Consider the following 13,784-nt stretch of genomic DNA (forward strand, 5'->3'; position numbering starts at 1 on the left):
TGTGGCTGTGGCTGTGGCTGTGGGATGTGCAGGTNTAAGACGAGACTAGAACTCACCGACTCCTGGTGATTGGTCCAAAGTCACCCAGTCAGCTTTTATACCTAAGACGAGACTAGAACTCACTGACTCCTGGTGATTTGTCCAAAGTCACCCAGTCAGCTTTTATACCTAAGACGAGACTAGAACTCACCGACTCCTGGTGATTGGTCCAAAGTCACCCAGTCAGCTTTTATACCTAAGACGAGACTAGAACTCACCGACTCCTGGTGATTGGTCCAAAGTCGCCCAGTCAGCTTTTATGCCTAAGATGAGACTAGAACTCACCGACTCTTGGTGATTGGTCCACAGTCACCCAGCCAGCTTTCCTGCCTAAGTGGAACTAGAACTCACCATCTCCCAGTTTCTAGCCTGATGACTTCACTACTAGACCAAACTGGCTACTACTCATCCTTTTCTTCTCTTTCCTTCTATTTTCCAGCATTATAGAGACTTCTTCACTGACCTGGATTCCTGGCAATAATTCAGAAATGCTTCACCAATGCCATTTTCAACTTCCCAGGGTATCCTATGATTGTAGGATTCATCACCCATCTTCCACCCAAGTTCTGAATCTGCTGGGTTTAGCTGAGACCACCCAACATCAACGAGGAGCTGCCAAGTTGCCGTATTCAAACCTTGGGCTTCCCAGGGCATGAATACCACAGCTAAAAGATCCTTGGCCAAGGAAAAGAAGAGGACCATCAAAGGAAGAGGCAAAAAGGATCAACGGAAAAGTTCTAGTTATAGATAAATTGCACCTGTTTGACGGACTCTTCAACTGGGTGATTTTTTTCCCCCACCATATAATTTTCTCTTCTAGCAAATCAAGCTTTAATTGGCCAAAGGACGGCGGAACAGAAGGACAAGAAAAATGGAGAACATGATGGTTTTGAATGGAGTGGGACACTGCTCATTTCTCAAGCACAGGCCACGTGCTTTATCCTGTTCTGCCCAGCTTTGAAGTTTTAATAAGGGGGAAAGTCAACTCTTTTATTTCATATTGGCCTTTATCGAGCTTAATGGGTTCTCCTGATTCATTTTCTCTTAATTGGCTCTATGAAAGTTGGCTGATTATTACTCATACAGCTGGCATTCACGCAGTCCTGGAAAGGTAAATTGGCTTAAAGAGAGAGAGCGAGAGAGGGAGGCAAATTACTCTTTTAATTAGCCTGAATTGATCAGAAAGGTTACCAAAGTAGCTTGCACTTAAGCAGAAATAAGAGATACAATTGAATTCGTGGGAATTTGCTGGAGAGGAAAGACAGGGAAAAGGAGAAGGACCAGACTGGGGTAAAATCAGAAAGAGTTTTGAATTTCACCGCTTACGAAACTGCCCAAACTGTCATTTGGGAGAAGATGGGGGTATATCTCTCCTTTTAGTTCTTTTTACCCAGATTTTCCATTCAACAGAAGGACACCGTGAAAACAGATTTTCATCATCCATGCTGAAGACTCAAAATGGTTCCCGATTTGTTTGACTGAACCGCTTGACCGACTAAATCCAACTCAAGGGCAAATGTTTGCAAGAGCTGAGTAAGACCTACCCATTAATGGGAAATTAAGAATAGATGCTGAAGCACAACTTTTGTTTCTTTTTCCAAAAGGCTGTCCTGCAGACAACAGGGGGGGGTGAGCGTGCCTTTAAGTCAGACTTGATTCCTGCGTCTTGCCAGGATTAGTTCCTACAGTTTGCTTGACAAGAGTTTGAAAGTGGTTTGTCATTGGGGGTGCGGTCCGGAGGAAGAAGAGGCAACCCAGCCTGGATATTATGTGTGAGAAAAAGAGGTGAAGACAACCTCTCCTTAACAGTTCTCAGACTATATTGTGGATGCAATGTAGTTGAGTGTTTATTAGGGCAAGATTCTGTCTATAGGTGTGAAACAATAAAGAACTTAGCTTGTAAGAATCACCATGTGCCCTAGGTTTGGGTCTTGACACATGGTGATGGAGGAATCCTGGGAGCTGAAGTCCACACATGGTGGCTGAAGCATTCTGGGAGTTGAAGTCCATGCACAATGTGATGGAATGCAGTAAAAAGGTGAATCCATAGGAGAGAGGGGGTGTATTTCAGAAAAGTAAGACGCAACTCAGCCCAGATATTATGTGTGAGAGAAAGAAGGTGAAGACAGCCCCTTCCTAATAGTCCCCAGAGTATATTGTAGAGCGAGATCATTGAGTGTTCAGCCTGACAAGATTCTGTCTATAAGGAATTCAGCTTGGAAGAATCGTCACGTGTCATTCCTCATTTTGGTCCTGACAGAGTCACTCAGCCACAAGATTGTCAGAACAGGCTTAATAACATGGACCAGGTTAATTTTGGCACGTTGTTTGGCAAGCCCCAAACTCAAACTCTGAGGTTTAACTTGAATGTCAAACTTTTGGTGGGGTGTCATTCTTGGTTTAGAACCTGACATTCAAAGCCCTGAAAAATAAACGTATTCATGTGTACATGGGTTATATAAGATATTAAAGGAATGTAACTTAAAATATAAAACATCACTCATCATTTGCCATGACCAAAGCCAGGCTAATAATTCAAAAACGAGTTAACAAAAAAGGTCCATGACCTTTTCTTATACTTTATCCACTCCCCGCTGAGTTGAAAAGCAGGCCTCCATCAAAATACAAACAGCTTACCTACAAAATTGCATGAAAATGCCTGGTCTCTGAGCAAAACTGCAGGAGTCACCGATGACAGTGGGGCCATAAATCTATATTATGCCTGCACACACATGGGTATTTGTCTTTGTTGTTCAGAACACCTACACTCATTGGAAAATTCATTAGTGGAATGACACACTCATGCAGCGGGGCTATAAATTAATGTTTGGCCTGGAAGAATGTCATTCATTGTGGCTGTGGCTGTGGCTGTGGGATGTGCAGGTTTGCCCGTCATTTCAATCAGAATAGCACTGCCAGCTTCAAAGAACGATTTAAAGCCGATTCCCATGCCGACAAGGAGAAAGTAGGATACCCCTAGGGTGAAACATTCCACATTCTCATTTTAAAGAGCTAACTATGGCCACAGCTTAGCCCGTAAGTTCTTCCAGGGTATAAAAATATCTCCAGATTGATGTGGCTTGCATAACGCCTTCAGTAACAATAGCATTCTCCATCCACCTTCATCAGCTTGTACCATCGCAAAGAGGGGTGTGATCTGATTCATCAAGCATGCCAAAACCACATCTCTCATTGGGGAGTGGGGGGTGTTTCAGCAGATTCCTTGGAGAGGGAAAATATTGAAAGGTGTGTACTCAAGAGGAACAGATATGTACTCTGCTGACACCATGGATCAACCGTATGCAGGTAGTCCTCGACTTATAATCATTCTGTCAAGGTTCCAACTAGCAAACACTTTCAAGACTTTCCTATCTCTTAATGCAAAGCTTTAATGAGTACACCGTATCGGCACATATGAAAGTAAAACCAGCTCTGGCCAGACCCCACTCAACCCACTACAGTAAAACCATTGACTTCTTCCTCCTTCCTCTGGGTCAAATCACCCTACCCAATCACGTTGAAAAATACTGTTATGAGACAGAGCATCTCTGGGCCTGGCATTTGTCCTTGGTTCCCATGGTCAGCTCTCTTAATCTTTGAAGCCTGCATTCCAAACCTCTCTCCTCCCCCCGAGCTCGTTGGTGAGTTGAGAAGCAATGTCTGTCACACCAGCAAGACTGGGCTTCAAGACTTGACAGATTCATTTACTGACTCTTCAAAATTACACCTGAAAAAAGTCACTTAAGACCGTCTTTCACATTTACAACCATTGCCGCATCCATCATGCAACCATTATTCGGATGATCAGCAACCAGCACGTATTTGTGACGGTTGCAGTGTCCCGGGGTCACGGGATCCGCTTTTGTGACCTTCTCACACGGAATGTCAATGGGGAAGCCAGATTCCCTTAACCACTGTCTTATTGACTAAACCATGATTCGCAAGAAAGGTGGTAAAATGGGGCAAAACTCACTTAACAACTGACTTGCCTAGCAACAGAAATTTTGGGCTCAACTGTGATCGGAAGTTGAGGACTGCCTGTACTGTGAGGTCTTGAGGGTTAATTTGGGGTGACAGCTTAACATTGCAGAATGAAGGAGAAAGGGATGTAGGTTTATCAGACGGGGTCACAAATAGTTGATTTCTGAGGTTTTAAATGGCAACACTAACCCCTTCTTCTGAGAACGCTTGTATGTGTTTTGTGGATGGAGAAACTGTGATCCTACCAGCCTTTGTTCTTGATGGCCATGCTGCCTAGAATTCCTTCGACAGACAATTTAACCCGCTTCTGGGGTCATATGCCCTCAACTGAATGAAAGGTATTTCAGCATGGAGAAATTATTTGGCTGAAAAATGAACACCGAAAGCAGCTTGTAAAAATGTAGGCAAAATTCTCAGCATTGGTTAACACGAACTAATGGGGATTATCGCTAATAGACTGCCCTTTATCTACACAACTGTTGGACTAATGAGAAATATGCGTCTTCTCCAGCAATATCTCAATTAAAAGTTGTTAGACCGGTCTCACGCACAGTGATTTCAATTGTTTTATGGCAGAAACACTCCTTCAATCACATTTTGGGAAAGCAGAATGCAAGATGGGGTGAGACGCCGCGGGGTGTTAAAAGCAAGAAGCTTTCTAAAGGATTGTTGACGGTAAAGGTTGGGTGGCCAACTGTTGAGGATTTCCTGCGTTGAGTAGGATGACCTCCAAACTTTCTTCCAACTCTCTAATGAAATAGTATAGCCCTCCTGTAGGAGGAAGTAATGAAAATATTTTTTTTAATAAAACTCTTCAACCTCTTAGGCTTCCATCCAATTATCCTTCTTTGCCTGGAGCCATAAATTACTCCTCTAAACTGCAGGAATAAGATGCAGAAATTGGAAAAGAGACGAGAACTCACCTTGCTATTAATTATATGTAAACTAGGATACAATATATTTTTTGCTATTTTTTTGGGTTTATTCCAGCCAGTTTTGAAGAGCTATCTAAGCGCGCTAAGACCTATGATGTGTAGTGTGAAATGGTACTCATATGCATTTGTATAGTGCATACAGAGTAGTTCAAACTGGAATTAATTTTGAAAAGATGGAAACTCACCCTGGCTTTTCTTTTTAATTTCTGCTATTAGGCAAGACAAGTTTTTGAATGTCAGGCTATTAAGTTAATATTCTGAGCAAACAATTGCCCTTACAAATGAGATGGGCCTGTTCTAAAAGATGTCAGCCTTAACCCCACGGGAAAAGCTGCTTAAGAGTATGCAGAACATTATCATTTATTGAGACAGCACCTTCTAAAAAGAGTAGCAGCACTGCTACGTTATGAGATCTAAAAAAACTGTTGGAAGATCCATTATTTGTGAAACACAGCATACTCTTAATATACCCTTCTTTCCCTGGCTGACATCTAATCAAATTTCTTATTTCATTTCGAATGGCCGTCTGGGAAGAAAACAGCCTGAAGAACTGTAAATGCTGACACTTTCCAAATTAGTGTTTGGAAATTTATTACCAACTGGGCTTTGTGACTTCCTGTAAGTTCCTAGGACCTTATATCTTATCCAGAAGAGTTTTAGTCATTCGGATCAGTAACCGTTTAAATGAAAGAATGCGTCCAAAGTCAACAGATGGCAGTGCATTGAAGTATGCAGATTCAGGACCATGGGCAGCACCATCCAGCTTCTGCTTCAAGATGAGTGAGACCTTCAAAAGTAGTTTTGAATTAGAATTAGAATCACAGGATTGGAAGGGACCTTGTGGGCCATCTAGCCCAACCTCCCACACAAGCATCTAGCTTGTGCTTCAAGATGAGTGAGACCTTCAAAATGGTCCTAAGTCCCCTTTGAACAGTCACTAAATGAACTGTTGTAAGTCAAGGACTCCCTTTAGTTCTATTCCCTTAGTATATTTCCAACTTGTGCATTCTCTGGTTGGCCAAGGTGGCCCAGCTGGTTTTCATGGCTAAGATGGGACTAGAACTCCCAGTCTCCTAGTGATTGGCCCTAAGTCACCCAGCTGGCTTTCACGCCTAAGGCGGAACTAGAACTCACCATCCCCTAGTGATTGGCCCTAGGTCACCCAGCTGGCTTTCATGCCTAAGGCGGAACTAGAACTCACCATCTCCTAGTGATTGGCCCTAAGTCACCCAGCTGGCTTTCATGGTTAAGGTGGGACTAGAATTCACAGTCTCCAGTTTTCTAACCTGGTTGTCTTAACCACTAGACTAGGCTTTTAAAATAGAACAGCCATGGGAGTGAACAGTGTGTGGATCTTTAGAGTTTCTAAGTCTTGTAGGACTATAAATCCCCTCCCTTTTACCATTTGTGCATGGTGCCCTCTCTTTAGGATTTAAGGGATCGGTTGCAGGAACCCCGGTGAAGGCTTCCACCTGCGAGGTCCTAGTTCTACACACGATTTTCACGCCTGCGGTCATGAATTACTCAAAGCCCATCTTCCTGAGCCCGATCCGTCCCTCTAATACTTCAAATGCTACTTGGCTATTCAGAAAGGCAACGCTGCTTCGCGGGGTTCCAGTCTTCAAATTAAAGATTAGCAGCCTGAGCGTTCAATTTGCCCCGCCTCTCCCCAACTCTCGGGGAGGATTTTCACTAGTTCTTTATAAGCCTCGACGTTTTATCAAGTGGACCAAGAGGAGCCAGCAGCACACTGGCATTTTGAAGGTAGCCCCGGGGACAGGTGTAAGCGAAAGCAGAACTTCAAAAGGGAACACAGTCGGCCTGCTGGCTTTAATTAAAAAGCTCAAAGGGGTTGCGCTAAGCCGGTACGGCACGCCTACATCACCCTGACTGTCACATCCGCCGGGAAGAAAAATATTAATCCAGATCCAATCAACCTAGAAGAAAAGAACAGCGCTGCCCCCAAGAACCCTCCTGGACTACTTCACACCAAGAATTTCAAAAAAGCCAGACATGCTGAAAGAGGGGGAGGGGGTTAAAAAAAAAGGGGGGGAGGAATTATGCCTTGCAAACCACAAAACAAGAAAAGTCATTCGGCTGTGTGGCATGGAAATGACAGGACCAGCCATACCAATAATGAAAACCGAGGGCTGTGGCTGTTAAAAAAAAAAGTCAATGTAGCCCTGGGCTGTATCAACAGAAGGGTAGCTTCAAGATCACAAGAAGTAATAATATCTCTTTATGCCGCACTAGTGAAGCCATGGAGTTAGAATATTATGTACTGTTCTGGTCACCACGATACAAAAAAGATGCTGAGCCCCTAGAAAGAGTGCAGAGAAAAGCAACAAAGATGATTAGGGGGCTGGAGGCTAAATTGAACGATGAACGGTTGAGGGACCTAGCTATGGATAGTAGCCTATCAAAGAGAAGGATTAGAGAGGACACGGTACCTATCTTCCAGTACTTGAGGGGCTGTCACAAAGAAGAGGGGATTGGCTTATTCTCCAAAACTCCAGAGGGCAGGACAAGAAGTAATGGATGGAAGTTCATTAAAGAAAGATCCAGCCTAGAACTACGGAGAAATTTCTTGACAGTGAGAACAATGAATCAGCGGAACTTCCAGAAGCTCCATTACTGGAGGTTTTTAAGAGGAGACTGGACAGCCATTTGTCTGGGATGGTATAATATGTCCTGCTTGAGCAGGGGTTGGACTAGAAGACCTCCAAGGTCCCTTCCAAATATTTTGGAATGGAATGGAATAGAATAATAGAATAGAATAGAATAGAATAGAATAGAATAGAATAGAATAGAATAGAATAGAATAGAATAGAATAGAAGTAGAGGAAGAATAGAATAGTATAGAGTAGAATAGAATAGAATAGAATAGAATAGAATAGAATAGAATAGAATAGAATAGAATAGAATAGAATAGAATAGAATAGAATAGAATAGAATAGAATAATAGGAATAGAATAGAATAGAATAGAATAGAATAGAATAGCACCTTGGAGGTCTTCTAGTCCAGCCCCCTGCTCAAGTAGGAGAACCTATACCATTTCAGATAAGTCTAATCTAGTCTCTTCTTTAAAACCTCCAGTGATGGAGCGCCCACGATTTCTGAAGGCACGATTTCTGGTTAATTGTCCTCCCTGTTAGGAAGTTTCTCCTTAATTCCAGGTTGTTTCTCTCCTTGATCAGTTTCCAACCGTTGTTTCTTGTCCTGCCCTCTAGGTGCTTTGCAGAATAATTTTATTCTATGTTCTAAGCGTAGTGATTAGAACCATCAAGAAATGCTGGCTCTTTTATGAATGAGTCACCACCATTGTCCTTCACCAGCCAGAGGCGCACCTTCCATACATACATAGGTAAAGTGCTTGCCCACATCTAACCAAAATGGAAGTGACTCTTTCAACATAATAACAGACAGTGACCTTCCTTTTCAAGAGAGCGGATGTGATCTGGCACCCGCTGAAGCTTTCAGAAGCTGCTACATTATCAGTTAACGCAACAAAAGGGACAGTTCAGAGTTTAAATTCAGCATAAGTAAACGGGCAAGGCTGTTATAAATGGTTGCAGCAAAACCAGGAGCTAATCCTAAAAAAAAAAAAAAAAAATAAGAAAGGAAGGAAGGAAGGACGGAAGCAAGCAAGGAAGGAAGCAAAGCAGTGACTGTTCAAAGGACCACAAAATCTTCTTATTCTAAGACAGGGAGGGGAAAAAAATCAAATCAAGAACAAAGCGATGGCAGCCCTTTTATGAAGAAAGAAATAAATAAGTCAGAGAGATCAGTAAGTAGTCAAAGGACAAAGTGTTTGACTGTAAGAAAGCACACGAGGGAGATACAAAAATAGCAGCAGATCCCCGGGCATCCAAAGAAACTGACAATTTCCAGTAACACCACCACACATTCTGCCCTGTTCCCAGGAGTGTCTACTTATAATTTGATGTTATTGTCCTCAGAGTTAGCTTTGTCTTCTTCTTCAAGATAAAGAAATATGTGGAGTCTGACTGGGCTTCAGAGCAATGCAGGACTGCTCTTTACAATGGGGTGTAGTTTTCATCCGCTGTGAGTAATCTTTCTTTGAGAGTAAACTTCAGTTAAAGGACAATCACACTCGCAACAAAATAAAAGACTGTGGAGCATGACAATCACACTCGCAACTAAATACAAGACTGTGGCGCATGGAATCACCAACCGTTCAACTTGAAAGGATTCCCCCTTCTCTCGTGTCAGGCCCCAGGAACAACAAAGAAACACGGAGTTACTTCTTCGGAGCAGCGTCCTTTATTGTTCTTCACCTACAGACAGAATCTTGCCAGACTAAAGCAAGTTGCCATCGGCTTATAATCACAATTGGGACTGGAATCCTGGTTTGTAAGTCATTGTGGTTATAAGATGAGGCACCACGTAACCAGATCCAACTTTTTCAACCAATTTTTACAGCAGTTGTTACGTGAATCTCATGGCCGTTGAGTCCCAATCCACTCCCCAAATAGGTATTTTGTATTAGGTCTTCTAGACCAACATCCTGCTCAAGCAGGAGACCGTATCCCATTCCAGACAAATGGCTGTCCAATCTCTTCTTCATGTCTAAGGGACATTATTCCATGTCCCTTAGGGAGCTCATTTTCCACCAGCAGGAAGAGCCCCCTCAAAGCTAATGAACCAAATTCAAATCATCATCAAGTTTTAAGACAGGATCCAACACCTTTTGACCACTGAAGATAGAGCATTGGTCAACTCACTTCAAGTCAAAGGACTTGAAGGGGCCCTTATCTTTGGGATTGTCGCTGTAAAAAAAATCAAACTGATGCAAGCAAAGAAATTCACGTCACAGTTAGGTGACAAGGGCAGGTGACAAGGCTAGGGCTGAGGGTGGCGATGACCAAACCAACAGAGAAAAGCTCATTTCATCAGATCTTCCCTGAGCATCAATCCATGAAGACAAGGAGCACAGAACTCACCCTCATACCGAGTTCAATGTTTTCTCCTCCATAAACTTCCATGCCAGGATCGAGCAGGCCAATCTCTCCGAAGTATTCTCTATCCACCACAAACGAACACCCAATCATGGCCGGCGTCCTGTTGAGTCAGAGAGGAAACCAGAGCAAGAGAAGAAGCCATTAAAATGAGGAAGAGCATGCAAAGACTTCATCAGAAAGTCCAAATCTAACCTCCAAAGTTTTGGAAACAGTTAATTAAACTATGACCGTCAATTCATGAAGGCAAATATGTCAAGCTTCATAAAGAACCACTAACTCATCCCAGACTTTAAATTCACCAGTCCTTGATCCATACCTATAGAATAGAGTAGAGTAGAGTAGAGTAGAGTAGAGTAGAGTAGAGTAGAGTAGAGTAGAATAGAATAGAACAGAATATGGAATGCATAGAATAGAATAGAATAGAATAGAATAGAATAGAATAGAATAGAATAGAATAGAATAGAATAGAATAGAATAGAATAGAATATTAGAATATTAGAATAGAATAGAATAGAATAGAATAGAATAGAATAGAATAAAATAGAATAGAATAGAATAGAATAGAATAGAATAGAATAGAAATCATGGAATGGAATGGAGTGGAGTGGAGTGGAGTGGAATGGAATAGAGTAGAGTAGAGTAGAGTAGAGTAGAGTAGAGTAGAATAGAATAGAATAGAATAGAATAGAATAGTTGGAAGGGACTTCGTAGGTCATCTAGTACAATCCCCCACCCAAGCAGAAGACCCTACACCATTTCTGACAGATGGCCGTCCAGTCTCTTCTTGAAAGCTTCCGGTGATGAAGCTCCCACAACTTCTGAAGGCAATCTGTTCCATGGATTGATTGATCTCACTGACAGAAAATGTCTCCTTATTTTTAGTTTGAATCTCTCCTTGATCAGTTTCCATCAGTTATTCTAAGATCGTTACAGCCTTAGAAGGCTATTACTGTACCTCCTATTTTCTTGATGGTCGAGTTTACTGTTTATTAGGCCCTGGCTGTAAAACCTCCATTAATGGGATTTTAATACTGCTTCCCCCAAAAAGATACATAAAAAGAAAGGAAACCCTTTCCCTACCAGGGAGGCATCAAGCAGTCTAATCAATCTGTCTTTAATCAAAATAATAACAACCATCATTACGGCCGTGCTATAGACAGCTGATAAATTGAATCAGCAAAACCCCTGCCAGGTTTATTGCCGTTCATAATGACTTCCTTTTCATTATTAGCCAGCAAAATTCTAAAATCATTGATTTCACACTGTGGACCACTCACAAAATAGCTTTCTATCAAGGACGCAGACCATTGGAGGCAAAATCTGAGATGCCGAACGCAACATGGCCCCTCCATGGTGGCTGGTCAGGATTAACTAGCAAAAGGCATTTCCATTATATTCCTTGCACTGTTACAACAGCCAACGTTCAACAACAAGGCAACTGGAAGAGACAGTTTGGTCTAGTGGGGAAGGCACCAGCCTAGAAAGCAAGAGACCGTGAGTTCAAGTCCTGCCTAAGCCATGAAAGCCGGCTGGGTGATTTTTGAGCTGGCCCCTTTCTTTCAGCCCAACCCACCTCACAAGGTTGGGGAAAACAGGAGGAGGAAGGTGTGTTGGATAGGTTCACCATCTTGACTTTTTTTAAGAGCCATAGTGGCGCAGTGGTTAGAATGCAGTACTGCAGGCTCCTTCTGCTGACTGCCAGCTGTCTGCAGTTCGACAGTTTGATTCTCGGCGACTCAAGGTTGACTCAGCCTTCCATCCTTCCGAGGTCGGTAAAATGAGGACCCAGATTGTTGGGGACAAAATGCTGACTCTGTAAACCGCTTAGAGAGGGCCCTAGAGCACGGTGAAGTGGTACATAAGTCTAAGTGCTACTGCTCTACCTTTTTTCCTTCCTTCCTTCCTTCCTTCCTTCCTTCCTTCCTTCCTTCCTTCCTTCCTTCCTTCCTTCCTTCCTTCCTTCCTTCCCCAGTGGTTAGAATGCAGCATTGAAGGCTGATTCTGCCCACTGCCAGCAGTTCGATCTTGACCGGCTCAAGGTTGACTCAGCCTTCCATCCTTCCGAGGTCGGTAAAATGAGGACCCAGATTGTTGGGGACAAAATGCTGACTCTGTAAACTGCTTAGAGAGGGCCATAGAGCACGGTGAAGTGGTACATAAGTCTAAGTGCTACTGCTCTACCTTTTTCCCTTTTTTCCTTCCTTCCTTCCTTCCTTCCTTTCTTCCTTCCTTCCTCCCTCCCTCCCTACCTCCCTCCTCCCTCCCTTCTTTCCTGCACAGTGGCTAGAATGCTCACTCCAGGAGTTTAATCCTGACCAGCTCAGGGTTGACTCAACCTTCCATCCTTCCAAGGTCGGTAAAATGAGGACCCAGATTGTTGAGGGCAAAATGCTGACTCTGTAAACCACTTAGAGAGGGCTTTAAAGCACTGTGAAGCAGTATATAAGTGCTATTGCTATTATTTGTAAAAAATAATAAAGATGGGATATAAATTAACAAATAAATAATAAAAGAAACTGGGATGAGGCAGCTGGTCCAACTAAAAGCAAACAAGTATAAACAGACGCTAACAGATACCAGAAACATTCATATTCCCCAGGGGCTCAGATAAGAGGAAAGCCAGAAAAAAAAAATCTGGCTTCAAAGGGAGTAAAAAATAAATGAATTTCCAGCCCTCCTTTCCAGCTGCAGATTTCCACAGATTAAGGTCACGTTCACAGGCTGGGAATTCCTCACGTCAGGCAGGCTTTGACAGCAACAGAGACAGCTGCATTCAACCAGACTGGACCGTCTTGGCAGACCAATATTGTCAATTTGAAGTGCCAAATCCTCCACAGGGTTTCTTCCATCCACTGCAGTTTAACCCTTTCCACTGGAGAGGTTGGAGTGAGAAGCTCAGGCCACAGCAAAAAAAGGGAGGAGGAAAAGAAATTGGCTGGTTTTCTAAATAACATAAAAGTAGGTAGGTAGGTAGGTAGGTAGAGATAACATTGATAGGATGGATGGATGGATGGATGGATGGAGAGAGAGAGAGAGAGAGAGAGAGAGAGAGAGAGAGAGAGAGAGAGAGAGAGAGAGAGAGAGAGAGATCAGAGATGGATGGATGGAGAGAGAGATGTCAGAGAGAGAGAGGGGGGGGGAGAGAGGTGGATGGAATGATGGATTGATGGGTGGATAAATAGCCAGAGAGGTGGATGGATGGATGGATGGATGGATGGAGAGAGAAATGAGAGAGATAGAGAGAAATGAGAGAGATGGATGGATGGATGGATGGATGGATGAATAGATAGATAGATAGATAGATAGATAGATAGATAGATAGATAGATAGATAGATAGATAGATAGATAGATAGATAGATAGATAGATAGATAGACAGACAGACAGACAGACAGACAGACAGACAGATAGAGATAGGTAGGTCGGTAGGTAGGTCGGTAGGTAGGTAGATAGATAGATAGATAGATAGATAGATAGATAGATAGATAGATAGATAGATAGATAGATAGATAGATAGATAGATAGATGATTTCTATGTGTCTTGTGTGCTCTGGCTGATCACATCTTCAGGACTTCTTAGTTCTTCTGGACTCTGAATCGACTACAGCCAGCCTGGTTTTGATGACTGATCTCATCTCTTTCCCTGCGCTAATTTAATCTGACATTCCAGCAGGGAGGAAACATCAGCCTTGCCATCTGTCTCTTTTATTATTTCAGCAGATGTATGGTTTGCATTTCCCAGGTGACTTGAGTGACAAGGAGAAAGAGAGAGAGACAGAGAGAGACAGAGACAGAGAGGGGGGGGGAGAGAGGGACAGAGAGAGGGGGGGAGAGAGAGAGAGAGAGA

At 42.9% G+C, this 13,784-nt stretch overlaps 1 protein-coding gene across 1 annotated transcript in view; it reads right to left on the minus strand.

The window, feature by feature from the left end:
• GALNT9 (polypeptide N-acetylgalactosaminyltransferase 9) overlaps window positions 1-13,784 on the minus strand; it is an 88,401-nt gene that overhangs the window by 21,808 nt on the left and 52,809 nt on the right. The window contains exon 6 of the mRNA XM_015825674.1: window positions 9,921-10,038. Within this exon, the coding sequence (XP_015681160.1) occupies window positions 9,921-10,038 (118 nt within the window). The remainder of the gene's footprint in view (window positions 1-9,920; window positions 10,039-13,784) is intronic.

Source organism: Protobothrops mucrosquamatus, unplaced genomic scaffold (genome assembly GCF_001527695.2).
Source record: "Protobothrops mucrosquamatus isolate PMUCROS unplaced genomic scaffold, P.Mucros_1.0 scaffold2751, whole genome shotgun sequence".
Lineage (NCBI taxonomy): Eukaryota > Metazoa > Chordata > Lepidosauria > Squamata > Viperidae > Protobothrops > Protobothrops mucrosquamatus.